The 24,741-nt window shown below is 35.0% G+C and overlaps 1 protein-coding gene across 12 annotated transcripts in view; it reads right to left on the bottom strand.

The window, feature by feature from the left end:
* LOC128217143 (uncharacterized) overlaps positions 1-13,526 on the bottom strand; it is a 32,964-nt gene extending 19,438 nt beyond the window's left edge. For 11 of the 12 annotated variants that reach the window (XR_008258193.1, XR_008258194.1, XM_052924056.1 and 8 more), the window contains exons 1-13: positions 12,988-13,526; positions 10,774-10,863; positions 8,894-9,068; positions 6,971-7,090; positions 6,582-6,611; positions 4,630-4,775; positions 4,258-4,462; positions 4,056-4,082; positions 2,391-2,446; positions 1,984-2,112; positions 1,483-1,597; positions 906-1,166; positions 473-517 (exon numbers count right to left, since the gene is read on the bottom strand). Coding sequence is in view for 10 of the 12 variants with exons in the window: in XM_052924056.1 (XP_052780016.1) it covers positions 473-517; positions 906-1,166; positions 1,483-1,597; positions 1,984-2,112; positions 2,391-2,446; positions 4,056-4,082; positions 4,258-4,462; positions 4,630-4,775; positions 6,582-6,611; positions 6,971-7,090; positions 8,894-9,068; positions 10,774-10,863; positions 12,988-13,410 (1,822 nt within the window). In the remaining 2 variants the exon portion in view is untranslated. The remainder of the gene's footprint in view (positions 1-472; positions 518-905; positions 1,167-1,482; positions 1,598-1,983; positions 2,113-2,390; positions 2,447-4,055; positions 4,083-4,257; positions 4,463-4,629; positions 4,776-6,581; positions 6,612-6,970; positions 7,091-8,893; positions 9,069-10,773; positions 10,864-12,987) is intronic. The other variant, XM_052924065.1, reaches the window with a different exon arrangement.
* Between the last annotated feature and the right edge of the window lie 11,215 nt (positions 13,527-24,741).

The following is a 24,741-nucleotide window of genomic DNA, read 5'->3' as shown; positions in this document are numbered from 1 at the left end:
TGATAGATCTTCTTTTCTTGACAGATGTCTCAGATGTGCAAAATTCCAAACCATGAAACAAGTAAAAAGAGACAGAGAGAGTTCACTCTTTGACGAGATCAGGCCACAGTGTGCATACATGGGAAATTATAAGACAATCACTTCATTTCAAACACCTACATAAGCCATGCCATAGAAGATAAAGGAACACAACTTGCTGGTTTGAGGTTCATTACTAATACAATAAAGACATGTTGTTTTTTTCAAACAAAAACATTCCTGTAGCAAGTCCTCGCCTAAATTCCTGGACCTTTTTTATGAAATATTTCTCAGTGATCTTCTGTGTTTTAATTATCACATAAAGTATACTTAGTTGTTCATAGTTTTCATAGCACTTGTCTTCATTAACACATGATATATGCCCTGTGCCAGCAAGTGTGTAACAACTGCCATGCATAACTAGATGAGCATTCCCCACGTGATCTACACTTACCGCCATCCTCACCAACCTCGGCTGGATCTTCCACTTTCCCTTCATCTTTATAATCACCAGTCATAGGTTTATTAACAGTTAAAAAAATGGTCATGACAGTTAAAAGCATGATTTTCAGCCACACAGTTTTAATGTGAGCATACTCATACAGTGTTTTCAAAATACAGATAACAGCAACCAGGCTGGTTCCACTAAATTGTCTTGTCACACATTCTAGCATTTATAATAACAGTTTCTTTTCAACACACAGGAACTTATCTAATACACAAACATCTAAATCTATCAAAATGAACAATACTCTATATCTAGTTCTAAATCTCTCTCAATAGAAATAAAATCATCTGCTCAAAATCAGCTTGTTTTTTTTACAAAATGAAAATCTGAGGCGGAAAGAGAGGTACTCTGTTTCACCCAAAGGGGGGTAATTACCCACCTGAAGCAATTAGCTCTTTTTCCCGCTTTTTCTCCTCCTCCTCTCTTTTCTTCTGCTGGGCATGCACACACAGGTTTTCCGAGGTCGAGTTTGGCCGTGACCGCGTACACTCTGGGTTCTTACATTCGTACAGGCTTGGCTCAATCTCCGGTTCCTCTTTCTTCTCAGACGGGGGACCCTCCTGGCTGCATGCCCCACCCTCCATGTACATGTTTGTTACTATTTTTAGAACGTTGACACATGTGGATAATCTGTAATCATCTGAAATAAAGATTATCAATACCCATATTTAACTTTTCTATTTGATTAGAAAAACAGAAGATTTTAATTATGGCAAAAATCTTATATTCCTTATAAGCCACGGACCTTTTTAAAGATAACCATTTAATTAAGAATATTCTCTTTGCTTTCATTCTTTTATATTATATATCTTTATTAATGCTAATTATCATTTAAAGGTATTGTTGACAAATTGACTTGTCAGTGAGTTAACGGTCCTATAGCCCTCTGGTAGGAATTGTTTAATATAACACCCTTTGTAACTTGAGACAATGCCTTCCCCGTTTTGCTTGTTTACCTATAAATGCATTCTTCTCTTCCTCGTGTGAGAGGCGGTAACATCGCGGGTAGAACTCATCCGGGTCCGACTCGTCAAACCATGGCACCTGACGCATGTTCACACACAGTCCAACCTGCAACGAACAACTCTGATTAACCCAGGTTTGATTTTAAACAAATACTATAAAGGGAGATATATCTCTGTTCCACTTTATTGGAGCAACAACTTTGAACAAAGATAATTTAATTGATTAAGTTGTTTAACTGATTTAATAACATTCTAAAATTTTCATTGCCATTAATGATTTGGAGCAGGTAAGAAATCATTTGATTTCAAACATTAAATAAAAATTGTTCAAATATAAAACTGCTTATTTTTTATATTTTGTGTTTATAATTCTTGTAGATTTATTGTGCCAAACCTAGAATAAGTATTTACACATTTAGAACAGTATTACATAAGAAAGCAGAGATGGTGAGTGGCCGAACTATTATACATTGTGGTATGATGTAAACGTACCTTGGTGGTGAATGAACCAGCCTTGCAGTAGTGGTTCACCATCTGCTCCTTGGTGAGGAACCGGTAGTCTATCACATCACGCTTTAGCACCCAGATAAACGTAGGATTCACATTGCGAACTATACGAGACTGAAACATATATGTGGGGTTTTATAAACTAAATACTATAATGATTTGTGGTTCTTGCAACATACATCAAAGCAATGGAATCATAACCAAAAGTCTTCTTCTTTAAGTTATCAAATGCTTTTTATAAAATTCATCTTCTTATGACAAGCAGCTTTTTTGCATACAAAACAACCCTGAGAAAAATTATGTTACTAAAGCTTATAAACCAGAAAACATTATGATGAAGTGATTGTTGGAGTTTCATACTGGTATTGAATCAGTTCTTGTGTTTTGTTTACCATGATGCCGTATATGCCGTCCTCCTCCTCCCAGGGTAGAACCTTCGGCTGGTCATCTAAAAATGTATAGCAAAACCTGTACATATACATTATATATGGTAGGGTTTATAGAGGCTTCATGTCACTCTGTTCACAAATGAAAATAAATTCCACGCTGTTTCAAAAACGAGTGCTTTTATTCAAAGGAATCTTGTTGATCTCACTGAGTTTGCTAGGTGTATTGCAAGAATCAAATTTAAGCAATCTTTAGATGAATTTATTTGTGACTGTTTACACATTCATCTTACAATTTTTCCAATGATATTTGCATATGAGCCGCATTGTGCAATTTGGTGCTATGAGAACATAATTTCACAAATTAAATAATCATTAATAAAAAAGGCAAAAAATAATGAGTTTCTATTATATAAATTTCTTCCAAACTTCTTTCTTTTAAAGCACAATGGTACATTATTTCTCAATAATTTCTGATCATAAGTTTACTCATGTTTTCACATGTGCGTGTGTCAAATTTAGTAATGCACAATACATGCGGGTCTCACTTGTAAACATGTATCTTACTTAATATACCTGATATCATCATGATTTTTTGTGTAGTACTTCCTAAAATGTCATATTATTCAAATACCTAATAAAATAATAAAAGCAAATTTATGTCTGAAGGCCCTAAATAGCGTGATGTGGCTTGTATATGGGTTGCATAATTGCATGTATACCAGTCATTGCAAAGCAGATGGTAGCTAAAATGACATGTAGTACCGGTACTTGAGGATTCAGATATCTTTTTCACAATCTAATTATAATTTCTATGCTGACTAAATGTCCAGGTCCATCTATCAATTCAAACATTGTCATTTAAAACAAGCTTTCCCAAATCTTGACCAGTTTTCTTATTGCTTAAGACATGAACATCTTGAGGCATAAACATTTTATTAAACAAAACTTGATTAATTTTACTCCCAATAAATATGTTATGGGAATCTAAATCTGCAAAGTCATAAACTATATAAAACCGTGAATATACCATCATAATCTAATTAAATAATTATGCTTGTTTGAAGTATTAAGCAGTACACATACGTGGCTACACCAATAAGCTGTAGGCAAATATTTACACAGAACTGCTGACTGTTATAAAGTATTATTATAAAGTTGACCTCAAAAAATTAAGAAATTCATATAGATGTACAGCCAGTTTGTTCCCTTATTTATATGCAAACATTGTCATTGATTTAGCTAACAGAACTTTACAAGTAAAATATATAGATGTCAAATACAAAAAAACAAAAAATGTTTTAAGCTAATCCTTTTTTGTGGTCAATAAATGTAACTTAAAAGAGCCAACAGCATGTTGGAGGCAATAATGAACATATATATAATATCAAAAACAAATTGTTCAATCAAATTCAAACTATTGAAACGAACAAAGATGGAAGAGAAAGCTTAAAGAATATACTTACCACTTGATCTGTGCAACATACAAAATGAACCGCCTAGTTCACGCTAAGAGTTTTATGAATATGTGAATAGATAGAAACAGGAAGAAATAATATATATATTTTCTAATTACAGGTCTATAAAACTTATAATATAGATATTGTGTGTAGTCTATGGAATGCAGCAAACCAGAGTATATTTTGTGCATTATATGATAAAAGAGTTTACCTGTATGCTTAACATCATAATGAATATCTAATGGGAAATATACAAACACAATGTTTAATGACTGATAGTGCTCCTACTCAGAATTGCTCAGCAGGACTTCCATAAAATCCTTAAATACAATTAACCCATATATGTTAATGCAAAGTACTTTCACAGATACGACAATACAAGAAAATAACTATAAATGGGCAAGTCATCTTACTATCACTGTCTGTATCGTCATCATCATCGTCATCATCATCGTCATCATCATCATCATCATCGTCATCATCACCCCCCTTCCGATGACGTTTTCGGGAGGTTTTCTGTGGGCCTGGAATGCGGTAAAACTTTTCCACCCAGCCCCTCTTTCGTAGACTGTGACGTATGGCTGAATACCCACCCTGGATCGTGAAGACTTTCTTCATCTGAAAAAGTCATTTCAAATACATCATTTTATAGAACTACAACATGACTTTGAAAAATACAGGGCCTAACAAAAATTCTCATTCAGTTATTTTGTAACATAATAAGGAATCATCAACATGCAATTAATAAAACACCCTAAAAGAGCAGGTTATGTTAGACATCTTACTTTTATAGCTTTTTCTGCTATATCTTTAGCCTTAGAGAGGCGCTCATTGACAGCATTCATGTTGGTGATTTTCCTCGTAATTTTTGGCCTTCCAAGAGAGGGCATAGTTTTACTGCGCGACAGGGCCGTGCCATTCTCAAGGTCATCTGGAACAAACATAAACAATTTAATAAACATTGATATATAACAATTATAATTTGTGGAGAAATTACTTCAAACCTAGAAAAACAATGATATGTGAAACAATTCATGCTGTATCACTGATACATCAACACACACTCCCAGTTGAAGATTTAATAATATAGACATTTTATGATTTTCATATAAAAAAAACTTCTGCACCCTCAGCATTATTACATAAGAAATACACTGCCTCCTCAACATTATCACATTAGAAATACACTGCCTCCTCAACATTATCACATTAGAAATACACTTCACCCTCAACATTATTACCTAAGAAATACACTGCAACCTCAACATTGTTACATTCAAAATACACTGCATCCTCAACATTATTAAATTAGAATAGCAAATGTCAACACAAGCACATTCCAGCCTACCCAACTTAGTTGACGAACAATTCCCCATTTTCATTAACAGTTTCCTAGGTGGAAGGTAGCGTGTTTTACTCGGGAAGAGGAGCGGTAATCCATTAGACTTCCTGTATGCCTCAAGAGTATACATGAACCTCTCATCCAGGGGTGGCAAGCTCATCTCCACCCCGTAGGGTTGATTTTTATAATAACTTTAAGTTCATGAACCCACTATGATATGAATTAAATCCTGTAAATATTTGCTGGATGAAAAATGAATTTCCACACTCAATCTTGCTAAGTAAACACAATTCAGGTTTAAAAAATCTGCATGTAGTCACAGCTTTGGTAAAAGTGGTTGCACAAACAAATCGTTATGTTGACAGCAACACAGATACTGAGTAAATAGCCTTATCTATTAACAGTGAAATAAAAAAGCAATTTTATAAATAATTTAACAAATCAGATTCGCTTGAAAATTAACAGTGAACACCTCAAGCAGAGAACCTTTCTTTAGTGCCATAAATCACCATATTGATAGGCAGAATGCTCAATAGAACATTCATCATCAAGCAATTTATATTAAAATCAATAGAGTGAATACTTGATTATTAATTTTCCTTCTACATCAATACAATTTCCTTACAAGGGCCTTGTTTTCAAAATGATATTGTTTTCTTTGTGGATTCAAATCTCAAATAAATTGCTGTGAAGGGCTCAATCACTCAAAATCAATTTGTGAAGAAATAAAATTTGCTCAATTGTAGACCAAAAAAATAAAAATAATAAATTTTAAACAAGAGCACTGCATAGCGAACCCCAACGCCCATCTGTTGCTGTGTTGCTGTTTGTTTTTTTCATTTGAACAAGGGGCATAATTAAAATAATTTGAATCATTTAAGCCATAGTTACTGGTCTTGAAATACATTTGCCTTTTTTCTTTGGCAACAAGTGTACCAAGTTTTATCTACAATGTGTTTTGAGTAATGGCTAAGGTATTTGTTTTTAAATCCCTAGACAAGCTGAAAATTAGCCATGAAAGCATTCTTGCTTCCTGGATAGAAGTAAGCACTAGATGTCTGTATGCTCATAAGCGCTATCTGGCCAATAGAAAACACCCAAAACCAAAGATATCTCTGCCGGGAGGATGGCTCCAGAACACCACTTTACCAGTATGTTACAAAGGAAACTACTGGGAAATGCCAAGAAGCAAAAGAAGTACCCAGGTCTTGTTTCACTCCATTATGACCATGACAACAAACATACTCACTAGGTTCATGTATGATGATTGTGTAAATGAAACACCACACGGTTGATTATGGCTATGGGTTTATAAATTAATTACAAAGCAAGAGTTAGGGGGTTGGGCACACCACACATGAGGGTCACACTGGGGTCAGGGGGTGTAACTCCTACCTTCCTCCTCGAGAATGGTTGACTTGCTGCCTGTAAACATCACTTACACTCTACATACCAGGTGACACAACAAACTCTTGACCTTAGTGTACAAACCATGCATTTTGTGCAAATCACTCCAGATTTTCAATTATAACATAATCATGTTTCCATGTTGAAGAAATGTGCGTGTTTTCATGCAGACAAGAACAATACCTGTTACAGAAATCAACAACACCCAGTCTGATTAAAAAGGTGAATATACAAAAAACTGAATCAGTGCCTCAAAGAAATGTTTAGTATTATGTAAAAAGCTGTTTTCTCAAAGACAGTCGCTTTTTAATTTCCATATAAAAGAAACAAAGAAAGACAAAACATTGCAGGATTGGTTTCTTTAATTTAGAACCTACCTTTAGGGTCATCAATAAGATCGGTCGAATCCCCTACAGATTTGTTCCCCTTGAGGTGGGTGCGGATCCTTGTCTTGTGTCGCTTCAGTACCATCTCTGGGTTTCCACCTGCGTATGGACCTTTAAGAGGAGGGGTACGTAGCACAGATTAAATCCAGGACATAGACCAAGACACAGATCATCGAAATAAAATTTATGTGTAATATGTTCGAGCTGAATTAAGAGCAGTAACTCTTACCAGCTCCTAGATATCACCTGTATGATAACAATTAAAGATGCACTCTTACTCCCAAACAAGATTTACCACAATTTATAATATTGTTTTAATATTTACAAAAGATGAATAAATGTGGAAAACAATGGTTCTTATGAAGGATACTAAGTTTAATTTGATGGAAATGAGCATACAACACGGTATTTCTACCTTATGAAACTATAGTAGACCACGGTAAATATTTTAGCATTCACCAATCATTAGATATTTTTGCGCTTTCTGCTATTAAAGACAAGGTTACAATCTTGTTATCAGTAATTGATATTTTCCATAAATGCATTATTTAGTAAGTAGTTTAAGGTTTATCGGTCAACATTTATGTTTGTTATACATGTGTATGTATTGATTTTGAATAAGAGTGTCACTTTAAGTCACTTTGACAAAATTAGACAATACATCATTCTTATACCGAAATAATTTTTATTGATTTTCTATTTGTTACCATTTAGCTTAAAAAAAGGAAAAGAAACAAAATCACAAATTGTTTGCTTAAATTATTTTCTAAAAATCCAATCAATGAAACAGTCCATAAAATAATTTATGAATGTATAATCCACATAAACATACACAGATTTCTTTGTTAATAATTTTACAATAGAGCGGGCCTGGTATTTAAAGGCAATATTGCAACAGAAACTATTAATTAAAAACAAACATTACGATGACAGATGAAGAAAGCTTTGTGCATTATTGAACACCAAGGCAGCCGAGAGAGCCAGTAACAATGCCTCATTCCCTGACATACAAGTTGCCATACACTCCTTTCAATACAACACCCCAGAAACATGATTTGAATCTTAATCCATCAATAAATTCTACAAAAGGTAACTTTAGTAATAATTGAATATGAAATGTAATGTTTTGTAATGCATGGATTTAGTTCCATGTCTGCATGAATCAATGGATTTCTTTTTCTGCGATGTAGCAATACAAATTGCAATAGCTTTCAAATCTGGGATGAAATGAACTTAGCTAATAAAGTGAAGGCCCTGTTAAAATCTGACTTCAATTTTAATTTTATTATAAGAGCTTCAAAGGACATTAATGGAAAATCCATAATCATTGCTATCTCCGCTAGTTTAATTTAAAAAGCTATTAAAACCTTCAACACTATCACCAATATACGTATTAAAGACGACGTAAAGTTGACAGTTTTAATATCATGTGAAATTGAATATCAACTGTTTGAAGGTACATGTGTAGTTGTTGCCATATATGAATAGGAAAAAATGATTGGTAATCAATTAAAACATTACCATACTTTTAGTTTTACACCTTGAGAAGTGTATTTTGTTCAGACTCTTTAAGCATTTGAACAAGGAGAAATATAAGCGAAGAGTCTAAATAGTAACTTTTCATTGACCTGTTTTAGAAAAATCTTACATGTAAATCTTATTGAAACTCACCATGCATTTATGTATAAACGGACAATTGATTCAGTCTCGCTCAGAATCTAGATTATATCTTAATCCTACAGTGGTCATCACAAGCCATCAAGCCCAGGTGCTCTCTGGTAAAAAACTCAAATTTTGGATTTTATATAGCAGCAATTTTTTTTAAGCCAAGCACTAATGTAAGATTGGTTGTAAAAGTGAAGAGGCATAAATATCATTAAAGTAACACCAGAGTTCATTCCCCTGGATACTTACCATCCAGAACGCGCTGCAGGTTCTGTGAGAGAGTGGTCTTGTTGCGATGGAGGGCGGGCATTGTGTCAGAGATTTCGTTCTCTTCTGCAGGGTCGACACGGTCAGGGACCTGGCCCTCGAGGGCGTTACTGTCTATCGCGGATGAGTTGTTGTTAAGATTTTCCCCTTCTTCAATCTGGAAATACAAGATGAGCATTAAAAACAGGGAATAACAAGCATACTAAACACAGATATGTCAACATACATCTCAGATGATTTTGTAAATGATAATAACAAATAATGTAGCCATAGTGATGGGACTTTTATAAATGGATATTGTAAAATGATACAAGTATATCAAGTAGCATAAGAATATTTCATCTATTTTGATCGATCATACTGTTTACATTATCACATGCTTATAACCCTGTTGTGAGCCTATGAAGACCATAAGTTAGGAATACTGAACTTTATAAACATTGCGAAATTGCTTCTGTAAAATATCGCAGTAAAATATTGCAGTTATGAATTTCAAAGTTCTACATTATGATTTACAAATTAAATAAGATGCAACTGTGTCAACAATAGCTTAAATGTTGTTTTTCTTCTAAAGGTAAGCATACCAGTAACACATTGAAAACCAAAGTATAAAACCCCTTCAATAATCATTATAAATAACATTAAGTTTATGGAAAGATATAACATTAAACATCTCCCATCCCATCAGTCCTACACTCAACCAAAGAATAATTCTAATGTTCACCTTCTAAAGTACAATAAAAATCCCATTTCAAGTTGTTGACAACCTCATAACTCCACAGATTCTAAGTTTTACAGCACTTTTAAGACGTTGACGCGTTGTTCACAACTTTAGTGTCCCAGAAGTGGAGGTAGTTAGGAATCACAAACGTAACATCCCGCTACCTCTCCGTGTTAAAGCTATTGATCTAACCCAAGAACCGTAGTAGAAAGTGGAGTTAAAACTGATATCAGAAAATTGATTTCTCAAGATGAAAAGAATATCTTTACTTTCCCTGCATGAGCAAAGATTTACTTTCTCAAAGATCTACCACCAATTTATCTTTTAATATAACAGCTCATTCCACTTTGTTAATATTTGTCATTCAAATGAACATATTTTATTAAACAGCATGATATGATATTAACCATTAAATCATCCTTGGAAAGATTACTAAATTGTCCATCTGTTTCATTATAATTTATGAAGTATTTCAATATATGTGGAATAAGAAGTTTATAATATAATAGTATTTGTCATACGTAACATATTTATGAATTTATCATACATGTTTCTCACCAAATCACAATCCTCCATATAACAGTAAACTAAATAAAGCCTTGGTTCACAGACAGCCTCTGTTTCCTGAGGGTGTCAGCCTCAAGGTAGGTTAAAAGTTTTCCAACAATATATATATAATCAACTAAAAAAGTAAGAAAAAAACAAACTAAGGAATATCAGTAGATTACCTTGTACAATGTTAAGCGAAACTGAAACAGGTGAATATAACATTGTACTTGCCTTTCAACTGATTATCAAATAACAAAAGTGACTGAGAATCTCTCAAAAAAACTGCCAAGAAATCTCTTAGGCAGCCAGCGGCAATAATTTGTATTGAAGATCATTAAGAGTTTTCTTACTTAATTTCCTGATGGCCTTGAAGACTTGTGTAAGTATCCAGTCAATTGAAGGTATGGTTTTTGATGGTTACTAAAAGCCTTTACTTGCAGACTTTGAGATGTTGGGGTTAGTAGAATAGCACTCCTAATTCTTTGAATAGTTCAGGTAAAAAAACTTCTTACTCAAAGGTTCAACTGCTGAACATTTGAGATAACTATGTGATATTTATTTTTGCACTAGTCAGTGAACAGAGTATGAGTACCTTGAAGCCTCTCTCCTTCAATCTCTTGTACTGACTCAGTGGAGACAGGCGACCACCGCTGCTATTGTAGGAAAACCCAGCTCTCTCAATCTGCAAAAGTAAACAGGAACCATTATAATAATCAAGTGACGTCTTTAAAATCATACATATAAGTGCATTTTCTTAAATAAATTATCAGTATTTCAGCAACATCATCAGTGTATAGAATCATGGTCAGAAATAGTTTCCTGAAACCACAACCTTTGATAATCGTGAAAGGCTTAACGAATGACACTGACTTGAATGAAAAATTCTGGAACACCTATGATTTTTAGGTACATGTAAGCCAAAAAGGTAAAGTAAGATTAATTTCCCAGCATATTCAATACATTAAACAAACCCTCCCATTGCTAAATGCGTAACATTAGCTCTAATCATATCTTTGTAGTGAAACTAATTTTAAATCATTTCTATACTAGTGATAATGAAGTGTGATTTAATCTGTCTCTTGGGTAGAAATGAGTAATGTTGTTCATTTTACCATTTTAAAGGAATAAATCCCCTGTTGTGGTTGACCTTGACTGCCTTTTGGGTAAGAGACACCAGCCTTCACCATTGGACATCTGTGACCAATATGATGAGAAGCAGCTACCTTATGCCCGAAAGGAATTTAAAATTGGTCCGTCTCAAAATTACCCTTAATATCTTAACCAATAACCAATCCTTATCCCCAAAGAAGAATACAAATTTCCAAAAAAGTATGATAGAAATTTGACGCCTTAAAACTTTTTGATGGCAGACTATAAACTACAATCATCTCAGTCAGAGATACACAAAAATATCTGTGGTTTATACAGCGATTCATTTTGAATTCTGCTAGAATATAACATACATGTATGCAAACCATGGGTCTTGAGTTAAAATATAGAGCCAAGGCATATTTTGCATCGATATGATGAAAATTATCCTCAAGGGAATACATGTGCATATGTGCATATGACCTGTTCTTTTTATCAATTGAAACATCATCATAGTTAATGTATTATCTGTTCTGTATACTGAACGTAACAGTTTATAAGTGTGACATATGCAGTGTACATGAAAACTTTTTGGACACGCTGGACATTTTGTCTGACATCTTTATAGTTTACGCAGGACAATTTCTGGTTACGTAGGACATTTTTCAGAAGACATGTAAATAATGGTTGTATTACATAATGACCTTTCCCATCTTTGTATCTAGAAACAATCGTGTCCTTTTGATTTACACAATATCCAAAATCAGCCGGATATTTTTTCAAATATGACGTCATAATGTAGCCAAAGCTTACCGATTTTCCACTTCTCAGAGAAGTGCCTTGTTACTTTGGAAGGATTTACTTTTTCACTATCGGGCTGTTTTCTTTTCTTACTACCGGGTTTAGCCCCAGTTATATATTTTAACCCTAACATACTTGTTTACACCTCCAAAGAGACTAATAACAAGGCTATGACCTCATTCACCTTGACCCGAGAATCTCTCATGACAGCCAATTTGAAGTGTGGAACTGAGATATAACACTGCATTATCGTCTCGTCGAAAATGTACCATTAATTGCTTTAGAACAAAAACTGTTTATTAAACTAACATATGTTGATACATGTACATGTTCATTATCCAAGAAGCTGTCATAGTTAATTAATTTGGCAATACTGGTTTACTTGGCAAATTACATCAAAATAACGTCTTTTCAGGAATTACCAGGAAGCCGCATTTTAGTTCCATCTGTTGCACATGCGTACTACACAGAATAGGAGTATGAACATCCGGTTAAAATAACAGATGTCAAAAGGTTTCATATGCGATGAATATTTCAACTTTGGATATTATTTTTACCCAAACATAAATGTCGGACAAATCTCTCCTACTTTCTTTGAAGATACGACGGACAGTTTGAAAATCTACCGGTAATGTCTGACTGTCCGACGTGTTTTCGCGTACACTGCATATGTGGCTTCTTTCAACGATAGACTCCCAGTTACACATATAAACACAAAAACCCTTCACAGTACATTAACATATAAACCCAACAATATCTTTGCTAACAGCTTACTAATGAAATATGCATCCTGTGGATGGTGGCCGGTAGATGGAAGTGTTTTAATGTAATGGGTCCTCACGAAATAATGAGTCAAGGACTCAAGATGAACAGCCAAATAAATCACACAACTTTGATAATTTAATTATGTACTTACAATTTTCTTTTGTTTTTCCAAATGCTGCTGTTGCCTAGCCATAAAGTCAGTTCCCATATTTTCTACAATTTTTGCACTGGCAGTGCTCACTTTTGGCTTAAATGTAAACACATTGTCATCCAGTAATGGTTTACTATTCATGGTGATTGGTTTCAAAACTTCTCTTCCTGACTTTACAAGATCTGAATTATATTTATCCTCCGATTCTTCTTCATTAGTTAATTGCGGTTTCTGTGAATCTTTTGTAACTATTGGACCTAGCGGAGCATTGGACTGGCATTTTATCTCACGCATGGAATGAGGGAGACCATCCAAACTTGCTTGCTCGATTCTTCGGGCAGCAAGTTTTCGACTGGCAGAACTTATGCGGGGAATAAACTTATCTTTCAATAGGTCGGGCACATTTTGTTTATTCTTCCCCATGAGGATTTAATGCCATAGTTCTTGTTGCAATCATCTAACGCTACATTTTGGGAAAACAAAATATGGAAATGACTTTGGCGTACTTCGTAACTAAGGAGTCGCCATTATTGTTTTCAATTTACTCTCGGAATCATTCGGATCTTTTCGCTAAAACGTTGCAGAACCGAATCCAATCGTTACTACTCGGCCATCTCCGGTAAGCTTCGTGATAGTTAATCTGTTCAATAATGGCCGAGGGGTTCCGGTTTAATCGAAAAGCGGTCGGTGGAATTACCGAAAACCCGAAAATCTCCGTAAATACCGAAAATCCCTTCCATTCTCTGAGGTATATAGCGTTTTCTTTAATACGCCCGGATTTATTACTTTATTGTGTTCGAATGTTGTATGCCGTAATTGTTGGAGGTTGGAGAGGGGTGGGGAAGCCTGGGGAGGGTGGGGATGGGGGTCGTGGTGACTAAAACCCGGGACCCCCTTTCATTTTCAAAAGTTCGTACAAAAGAAGAGTATGCGAGGAGGTTCTTACGCCGTTCCTTCACCACTGCATTGTGTTTAGTGGGTTGTATGCTGTATATCTTGGTGGTTGGAGAGGGGCAAGGAGTGATTAAACCCCGCGAACCCCATTCATATTTCTAAGTACATACACAAGAGTATGCAGTATGGTTTAAAACTGTATTGTGTTTAAGTGGGTTGTATGTCGTGGTTGAGGTTGGTTGGAGAGTGGTGGGGGAGTCGGAGGAGGGGGTGGTGGCTACGAAGAAGTCTCAAATACTACTTTCACATATCTCATTTCAAATTGTAGAGGTAAGGGAGGGTAGGGTCGTACCTTACCGTATACAAAAAAGTATGCGAGGGTGTGTACGCCGATATTTAATACTTCATTTTGGTCGTCCTGTATGCCAAAGTTGTTGGTGGGTGGAGGGGGGTGTGGAAGTCGGACGAGGGGGATGGCTAAATCCCGGGAAGTCCTTTTAATTTCATATATGTTAATGTTTTAACGACTAGTTCAATATCACATTTCATTGTGTTTGGTTGCTATTCGTATTTTAAGTATATCGTATATTGAATGTTTTAAAGGTGTATTATTTGTTATTGATATTTCCTGTAATAAGTTATCCGTTTATTTCGTTGTAAAGCGCCTTTGAACGTGTGGTTAAAAATGGTGCTGTATAAGTTAATCGATAAATAATAATTGTGTATTGTGAACAAGTTGTGTGTCGAGAAAGGTGAATAATTGGTATCAAGCGGGAGTTGATTATATTCAAAGTCAAAGTCAAACACGGTTTATTCTCTCATACCATAAACATGGCAAATGAGGTCCTATACAAAACATATAAACATGGCGGCAGATATAATGTAAATTTCTAACTACAATTCATATGATACCCAATACGAGTATCGGACGGTCATTCACATGAAGCCAGAAAACATTATAGTCAAATCACAATGAATAAGGTTGTATCAATAGTAGAAATATTACCTTTGAATCACTTGTACATAAGAAAAAGAATATCTAACAATTGTGTGCCTAATTTATACAATTGTTCTTATGTGTATCATAACGATTTGTATGTGTCTCAACTGTTATGTGGAATCGCTTGGTATGTTTCATTGCACAATCTCGCGAAGAAAGAAATGCAAATTGCACAATTTCACATAAATACCATCACTGTACCTAAATAAGAATCATCAACATATTTTAACATTTGTCATGACAATGATAGGAAAGTGTATTTAATGAATAAAGGCTTAATATAAGATTTAATATCATAAAGCATACTATTTAAATTCATACATGAAATATTCGTCTCAATATCGATATGGACATGTCATTGTGAGATATTGGTCCATGTCTGTTATCTATCAGTAATGACACCCCGCTGTGACAGATTCTTATCGTGCGGTCAGTACTTGGAACCATGCTGTCACTGATGACTATAATACGATGTGTATTGAACCCCAATGGCGGTCAGGTTCAAAACGGGATGCTCCTGTGAACCAGAAATTAAATCTTGTATTTACACAAAGGAGTATTTGAAGATAAACTTTAAATATTCACTTATAATTATAATAGTTTTGTTCATCCTCACCTGATGTGAATATTTTTTTGAATGTATTTATGATTCTATTTCATTTGTGGTTAAGAAGATGATGTACGTTGTACAAGTCTTAATAAAATATCTGTTCTGTTCTATTTACACGAAGGTAACAAGTAAGAGTACGCGGTGTATGAGAGAAACATCTGAAGTCGGAATATTTATTTCTTAATGCAATTCAGTTCAAGAGTACATTGCACGTCAGTGTTTCTATTTATATATATATATGTATGTTTTATCAATTATATTCGTATTGTTCTTGGTATAATAATAGTACAATATAGATTTAGTGAATACATTTTAGGAAAAGCGTTGTAAGCATTTGCTTTTAAAAAGAAAGGCGAGGGATATTTGGGGAATAGTTGAAAGCGAATATGGATTTTAAAATTGGCTAATTAAAGTCGGAACACCTTGAGAACGTGATATGTTAAATTTCACGTGTTTGGTAAAAGGGTGTGAATTCGCAGTACCTAATGAAAGCGCTTGTTGATATATCAAAGTTAGAACCGTGTAATGAGTGTTTGAAGCAGAATTAACACCTTGGCATGGCTTGAGCACAATCGTCAGATTGTCAGTATTTATAAAGGTGTGTTCAAATATATTGCATGTATGTTGTGTTCACTCTTGTTATTAAAAATGAAGAAAGTTGCAATTTTCGGGGACAGTCACGTCTGGCGACTAGGCGCATTCTGCAATGAGGACCTCAAGGTGCGTTGTTTTTTCATGTTCACTCACTATGTACAGTAAAACCTAACTTCCTATTTAGTTAGCTTACATCGGCGATTTATACGTGTTTGTTTCTAGTTGTCATATAACGACATGCCAATGTACTCGTACTAAAAAGTTTTAGGATGGTCAATCTGTGAGAGTGCAGCTTGTAGACTTTTCGTAAACACCTACTGTCACGATTTAATGACTCAACCTAATTAAGCGTACTAAATATTAGGTCTGAATGTACAATGATATATTATGTATTCATATGTGATGTTTAAGCACTTTGCACACTGTGAAATGTTACAGTCATAAGTTGTGTAGTAATTCTATAATTGAAAGGCCGCATATATATTCTGTTTTGTATATATTATGTTTTACTTCAATTGAATATATACGGATGACAATTATTAAAACAATGTTGCAATGAGGTGATAATTAAAAATAAGTTTACAAAGGCAACGACTGTGAAGCCATTTACAATATTAAATGTATTCTTTTAGGTGCCTATGGCGGTGCGTTTCTTTGGTGCGGGCGGGATGAAAGCTTCCAAACCCAAACCAGGACTTTTGAAACAGGTGAATATGTACGGGGCGGACTTGGTGGTAGTGAGTTTGGGCGGCAAAGATATCACAACTACATCCGTACCGAAGGACATAGTGGCGGCCGTACTTGACATTGCCCAGGACTTCCTTGACAGTGGTGTATCTACCATCCTGGTGTTGGAGATTGGGGAGCGTGGAGCATTCCGGGACGGGTTGGGGTACAGGTCTTTTGCAAGCCAGCGCGCACGAATTAACCAGTTGCTGGGGAAGAGAGAGCTCGTTGAAGTTTTGCGGCTTCCCCACATACGTTTTCCAGCCGAGTTCATGCGAGACAAAGTACATTTAAATGAGAAGGGACTGAAAAAGTTTTTGTATAGAATTAGGTCGGCAGTGTGCCGGTACATGTAATTGTGCTCTTTTCATTCGTCAATAATGTTAATTTGTATCTGTTCATGTGTTCAGCATAATAAACATTGCAGGATGAAGTTTGTCTTCATTTATTGTACTTTTGCCACTGACTACAGTCAAAGCAGTTGTGCGTGCGTGCGTGCGTGCTTGCGTGCGTGCGAATCCAATTTGCCGTACAGAAAGCGAAATCCCTCAGCTTGTGATTAATAACGCGATTTATTCTAGCCAAGCGTAATCACAAAGATGAATGGTAGTAGCAGTTCACTGCCACTAAACCGATACACATTTCCTGCAATGTGTTGTTTTCTAAGACAGTTATATGAGCTGAAATTAAATCATGATGATTAAGAATGGGCGAATTGAGTGTATAATCCAGCTATTACTCAAAACAAGATGACGTGTCACCAGTGTACAAATAATATGAAAGAACATTGGGGAATATAGAAATGTATTTGTACAGTTCCTGAAGTATGCGACCATTAAGGTAGCACACCCCTAATAAAACCTCCACTCGATACTCAATGCTTTAGCCTGTAGTGTTAAGCACAGGGACTAAGAATATTTTGAGGGTTTCATGATAGTGGTTCGAATCCAGCCAGAAGCACATTGCAATATTTTTTATTTATTTTTTTTGTTTCATTACCTAACATTTCTATACAAAAGTTCAAATTGTATTTTAATTAAAAGTAATGAGATAGATGTTTACACATATTAATATATTAGCTTCTTTGACGTTTTTTAACTCGCAATTACGGCTGAAATAGATGTTTGGGATTCACCAACTTAATTTGTTAAGAATGAGACGGTTTAACATTTCGATATTTTGGCATAATGTTCTCAGAAGACAATTCTTAATACTAAACTACATGAGTATTTCAAGATAGTGTTGTTTTTGTATATATGTTAATATTATATGTAATGTGTGTCACCTTTTGTTCTCTAACTTGTGCAGATTTTCTATTGTGGTTAGCCGACTGTTTGATAAAGTACAGCATCGCTTCTTGCTAAGTAAGACAAGATTTCACAGATTGTAACAACTGTAAAAATTTACGAAAAGATGTATATGGTATTATAATTTAATTTAAATTATTTTTCAAGAATTAGCTCATTTAGGACATTTAATGCTCACTGCAAATTCACATTCAGTTACCAATCAGTTCACATTAAAGTCGGTGACAGTAGCACATGATTTTGTAATGTTTTATTTGTATTGTATCAGATATTGTGTGCAATGAGTTGATGTTAATTATTCTATGCAATATTTTTTTCGTGGTCACTTTGTTATATTTATAATCTATGCAATCTATTTATGCATGTACGCCGATGTTTTCATTCGGAGCACCTTGGCCATTTCCTACGAAAACAACCTCAAATGTCTATGAACGGTTTACAAAGTAAGAAATCGGTACACTTTAACTACGCCGCACGCAAGTAGATCGCGTTATACGTTGTACATTGAATTAAGCAGCTGTACTTATGTTTGCAATTTTATAAAATTAACGGGCAACTATTTTCAACTTAAATCTACACATTTTTTTTCATTATATAATGTAGAATTTACGGACCTTCTTAACTGAGGTTGTTCTCGAAAAAATGGAGCTCAACATGAATACTCCTATGCAACCATTATTTATGTCCATGTCATGCTTGTGTTGTTGTGATATTTGCCACATTTTACCAAACATAATCTATTGGTGTATAATTTCGCGTTTCTTTTGCCCAGTTTATTTCCACCTTTTCAACTGTCACTTGGTCCCCGTTTTTTACTGTTTGTAAAAATTGTGTAACCTCCACTTGTGTTCACAGTCAGTTAAGGGCGCTGTATGAAATGCAGATAACTTTTCAAAATCCTTCTTTAAAATGAAAATAATACAACAAAATAATTCACACAGCTACCACCGATTAAAACAAATATAGATGAAAGCAAAATGGCAAAGAAATTAAAAAAAAACCATACATTTAAATCCAGTCAGCGGACATTTAAATATATTAAAGACCTATGTCATCTATCAGTTTGTCTAGCTGTGTTTCGAAAACGCCTTAATTGTGCTTCTCAGTTGTGTTGTAATTATGTGTGTTAATTGTTTCGATATATATATATATATATAAGATCACCGGATATGGCGCTCGGTAAGACCAGAACATTCGTTATGTACAGGAACATCTAGATTAATTGAAACTACGTAAATGCTGATGTCGTTGCCTTCATCATGTCCAGCTACTTACGGACTAACCCCAAATTTTACTGTTTTTTACCATATCTGATAGGGCGCCTCATATGGGAGATCATGTGACGCCGACGTACCCGAAAAAAGCGTGTTGAAAATTACCAAACGAAAATTTCCCATTAAATGGAGTAACATCAAATTCATGCATAGGCGCATTCAATTGTTTGTTGTGGATTTACTGTGCGCCATTGTCCGGTACATTTTTTTTTTGTCATTTTAGATGTTATGTGTTTTATTGTATGTCTTTTTGTTCATATAATGTGTTTTTGAATTGTGTAACATTTTGTATCATTTTTGCTCGTGCCATGCTGTGTCTACTCTGGAAAACATGTCATACCTTTTGAAGTGCTTGCGCGTGAGTTTGTTGCTACAGAGACCCGCCGTGAATCCCATTGTAGGGAAACTTCAGTCGCACTGAGGTGGCATATCTCTCAGCGCAACTCGCGTCGCAAGTGCAACTACTCCTTTTTCCAAATTGCGTTAACCTTTGGTCGTCGTCGAAAACCATGCGCCAATAATAAGCAATAATAGCGGCTAGCTGATGTCAACATGCACTTTTAGGTCAAACGATATACATGGTACATTCAAGTTTGGGGTGTACCATTTATGTCAGAGCTAGACAATCAGTGAAACCCATTTAAGCGCGTGAGTTTGTTGCTGCAGAGACCCACCGTGAATCCCATTGTAGGGAAACTTCAGTCTCACTGAGGTGGCATATCTCTCAGCGCAACTCACGTCGCAAATGCAATTACTCCTTTTGTGCCAGCAATAAATACGGTTAGCTGATGTCGACTACATTTACTGGGATGGATTATTCCTTAATCATCGCTTTATGATAAAATATTTCTCTATATCGCATCAACAACAAATAAATAAAAATAGTTCAGAAAAAGTTCATGAAGAGTTCGAACTTGCTCGACAACATGACATGTTACAGGCATATTTTCCTCGCGTTTCGCTTTCGAGTCTTTGAGGTACGCATGAAGTAACAACTGTACTTAAAAAATGAAAAAAAGGGTGCTTATGTTTTCAGTTTATGTCCCCCTTTAGGGAAAGCTGAGACATATGCATTGACGTGACATTCAACAGTACTGCCAACAATGTCACACCATTATACCTATCTTTCTAGCCATGGGTTCTTTGTATGCTTTGATTGATAATTGACAGTCATTATACAACTGTTTTGTCAACTCAGTTTTACATCTTGTACATATGTTTTATTTATTTTGTTTTATACACTGAATGTTCAGGCTATCATATGTGTATTTAACTTCTATTATTATACATGCTTTACATTTGCCACAACCCTTGCGCGTTAGTGCTACATTGCTGCTGAAGAGAGCCATTACATAGCTCTCTTACGTGGACTTAAAACATTGCATTTCTGTATGATTACTAACCCATTTAAATGCTGGTATGCCTTTATGTGAATAGTTCTAAAACGGGATATTAAGGTTTATAGAAAAATGTTTGTGAGCTAGATAGGTCTATATAACAAACAAGGTACAGTTCACGAGTACTGTCATAGTGGCAAGACGGTTGTTAATTACCTTTAATTCGAACATATCACTTTACGGTCATTCCCGTGAATGTTTCGGCAACCTAACTGTTTTCGCAGAATAGGATGATTATTTCAAAATAAGTATCGATTTCTTTCGGGATTAATTGATGAATATTTTTAACATTGCATAAGCAGTCCGTCTTAAAATAATACGAAATGAAAGTCCATAAGGGAGGGAGGTTATTTGCAATTAGACCAATTTTTTATGATTTTTTGAAGATGCTGTTGCATTTCAATGTTCTCTGAAGCTGTAGTACGTAACAAATTAGGAATGTGTTGAAACTTCTTCAACTAAATGAGGGTAGGTTTTGGGTGGGGGTGGGGGTGGGCCATGACGAGAGCGCCTCCTCGTGGTGTGGCCTGGATATGGCACGGTGAATGAACAATCTGTTTTTCATCTAAATTAGAAAAAAAAATATATATATAATACAAATCTTTGGTCCAATTCAAGTCCACATTCATCCTGCCATAACTGAACGCTCTCATATGGTCGAAAATTAGCAATATCACTTCGCTTAAGATCATCCTCTTTCATATAATATACCACTTCGGGACATATGGCATTATAATAACCGCCTACTCAGCCCCCGAAGGTGAACAGACCTCGGCTTACGCCTCGGTCCATATACACCTTCGATGTGTAAATGGCCTGTCCTTATTATGTCATATGGCCCTCAGTGGTGTATTATATTAAATTTCTTTAATATCGTAAACACTGACGTGCAACGTACTCTTGAACTGCATTACACTAAGAAATAAATATTCAGACTTCCGATGTTTATTTCATACACCGCGTACTCTTACTTGTTACCTCCGTGTAAATACAAGATTTAATTTCTGGTTCATAGGAGCATTCCGTTTCGAACCAGAACGCCATTGATTGGTGTTCAATACACATCGTAATATAGTCATCAGTGACAGCATGGTTCCAGGTACTGACCGCACGATAAGAATCTGTCACAGCGGGGTGTCATTACTGATAGATAACAGACATGGACCAATATCTCACAATGACATGTCCATATCGATATTGAGACGAGTATTGCATGAACGTATTTAAACGGTATGCTTTACGATATAAAATATTAGATTATGCTTTTATTCATTAATAACACTTTCCTATCTTGACCAATGTTAATATGATGTTGATGATTCGTATTTAGTTGCAGTGATGGTATTTAAGTGAAATTGTACAATTTGCATTTCTTTCTTCACGAGATTGTGCAATGAAACATACCAAGCGATTCCACATAACAGTTGAGACACATACAATTCGTTATGATACACATAAGGACAATTGTATAATCAACTCCCGCTTGATACCAGTTATTCACCTTTCTCGACACACAACTTGTTCACAATACACAATTAATTATTATTTATCGATTAACTTATACAGCACCATTTCTATATACACGTTCAAAGGCGCTTTCAACAATATAAACTAATTACAAGCAATATCAATACAAAAGCTATTAAACAATCAATGTACGACATATTAAAAATCAGAAAATCAATAAAAAAATATAATGTGATATCAATTGAATTACTAGTTTGAAGTTGAAACATTAAATATCAATATCTACGATAACAAAATAACTCCAGCCCATGTAAAGTACACAACTTCTGTGTATCTTTATTACCGTCTGCTGTCTTATCAGATCACACATTTAAGTGTCTTGCTGTGCGGTGTCATCCAATACAGTACAATTTTCATAAACGAAACTGAATGAATAAATCTTGTTATCATACTTCGTTGGTTTTGATTACGTTTAAGTCACCCAACACCCCTCCACCGACTCCCCTTCCCCCTCTCTACAACCAACTATGGCATACAAGCGATGACACTAATAATAAGTAATTACTCCCGGCGTACAAACCACCTCGCACACTCGATGTAAAATGAAAGGGGGTCCCGGGTTTTAGTCACCACGACCCCCATCCCCACCCTCCCTAGGCTTCCCCACCCCTCTCCAACCTCCAACAATTACGGCATACAACATTCGAACACAATAAAGTAGTAAATCCGGGCGTATTAAAGAAAACGCTATATACCTCAGAGAATGGAAGGGATTTTCGGTATTTACGGAGATTTTCGGGTTTTCGGTAATTCCACCGACCCATCGAAAAGTCGATTTTACCGGTATTGTTCGGCTAATTCCGTAATGTTGATTTTTTTTGTATACAAAGAGCAAATTGAAACAGACAACAAGTTTCAATATTTCTGAACAGCAATGCAGTAGTATATATTATTTTTCATTCCTTTATATATATGCCTGCTGTACGCACACCTCAAACAGCGACGGTGCTTTCGCTATGGTGTGCATCTTCCGGTGGTGGAACCCTGCATGTTATTTGACAAAATGGAAGGTGGGAGATCGTAATTCCATAACACAGTAGAAAAAAATCCTAGTTGTAGTATATGCCAATGTTTTGCTAAACGAGATAAGAGATGAAGCGGGCTTAAAGTGGACCTCGAGTTGTGCCCGATAGGCGGTATTTTGAGAGTCCCTGTGAGACCACCACCCGACAAAAAGACTGGATTTCAATTTCAAATAACTGAATTATGCATGGGGCCGCTCAGTTTCAGCGATAATGTGCCACCATTTATTATTATTATTATTATTATTATTATTATTATTATTATTATTATTATTATTATTATTATTATTAAAGCATCATAACGGAAAACGACATTTTACCAAGGATTAACTGTTGTAAGATTGGAACGAACTCAGGGTTAAAATTAGTTTGAATGTAACCTTAGTAGATTTATAGACGACCGAAATATTTTAAAGAATAAGAAAAGACAGTCAATAGTTCAGATTGATTTAAAATAATACTTGATGTCCAAATATTTGAAGAAAAAAAATCAACTGTTTAATGCTGATTTAACATTACTTCATTTTTTTTTTTTGAAAACTCCTTTGAAAAATAAAAGCGTCTGAAAACTCTTGTAGTCATTTAGTATTAGTCATTAAGTAACGGAGTTGTAGGTAACGGCTTTTAAGGTGACATTTGGACATGTGTATCATTGTAGCCTGATCGGCTGACGCCTTTTTTGTAAACAAAGGTTTTTTTAACATTAACTATCTACAAATGATTGATATATGTTTTAAAAATATATTGTAAGACGAGAACAGAGTTTATTAGGTATCTTATACGCATGCAATTACTGACATACTAGCAAAATTTCTGTTTTTCTCATCAAAATGTCATTGTGGCCATTTGTCATCAGTTCTTGCCGTTTCAATTGAGTAATTGATATTTTCACTATTTTAGCCGTCGTAACGGAGTTGACCGTATAACAACGTGACATACAATCCCATTATTATGAAATAATGACAATATATCAGGGTAAATAACTTAAACTTTCTGTTTTATTATCATCAATATATTATCTAAACATCCAGTATTGAAATACTTTGCCATCATATTGAATTAAAATCGTGAAATATCAGAACCCACGTGATAGGTACACTAAAATTTTGTCCTTTTGGAATATCTCCCTCCATTTTTTTTCAAAATAGGTATACATGTATATTTATTTGTAACAGTCGGTAAAAAAGCTCGCGCGAGCTTATGTTGAACTTGTTGCTATCTTGCCGGCTAAAAATAAATCTTATCTGGTCCTATCTTTTCATATTGTGTTATGCCAAGACAGCATACATGGACATCTGATGCGCTAGCGTAGCACCTACTACCATCGTTATTGAATGTTAACATAACGAGCGCGAAGTATTTTTCATAAAGAGATTTGAATATATATATCTAATATGTCCTTG

The sequence above is a fragment of the Mya arenaria genome, chromosome 14, assembly GCF_026914265.1.
Source record: "Mya arenaria isolate MELC-2E11 chromosome 14, ASM2691426v1".
Taxonomy (NCBI): Eukaryota; Metazoa; Mollusca; class Bivalvia; order Myida; family Myidae; genus Mya; species Mya arenaria.
This window is presented reverse-complemented; position numbering and strand designations above follow the sequence as displayed.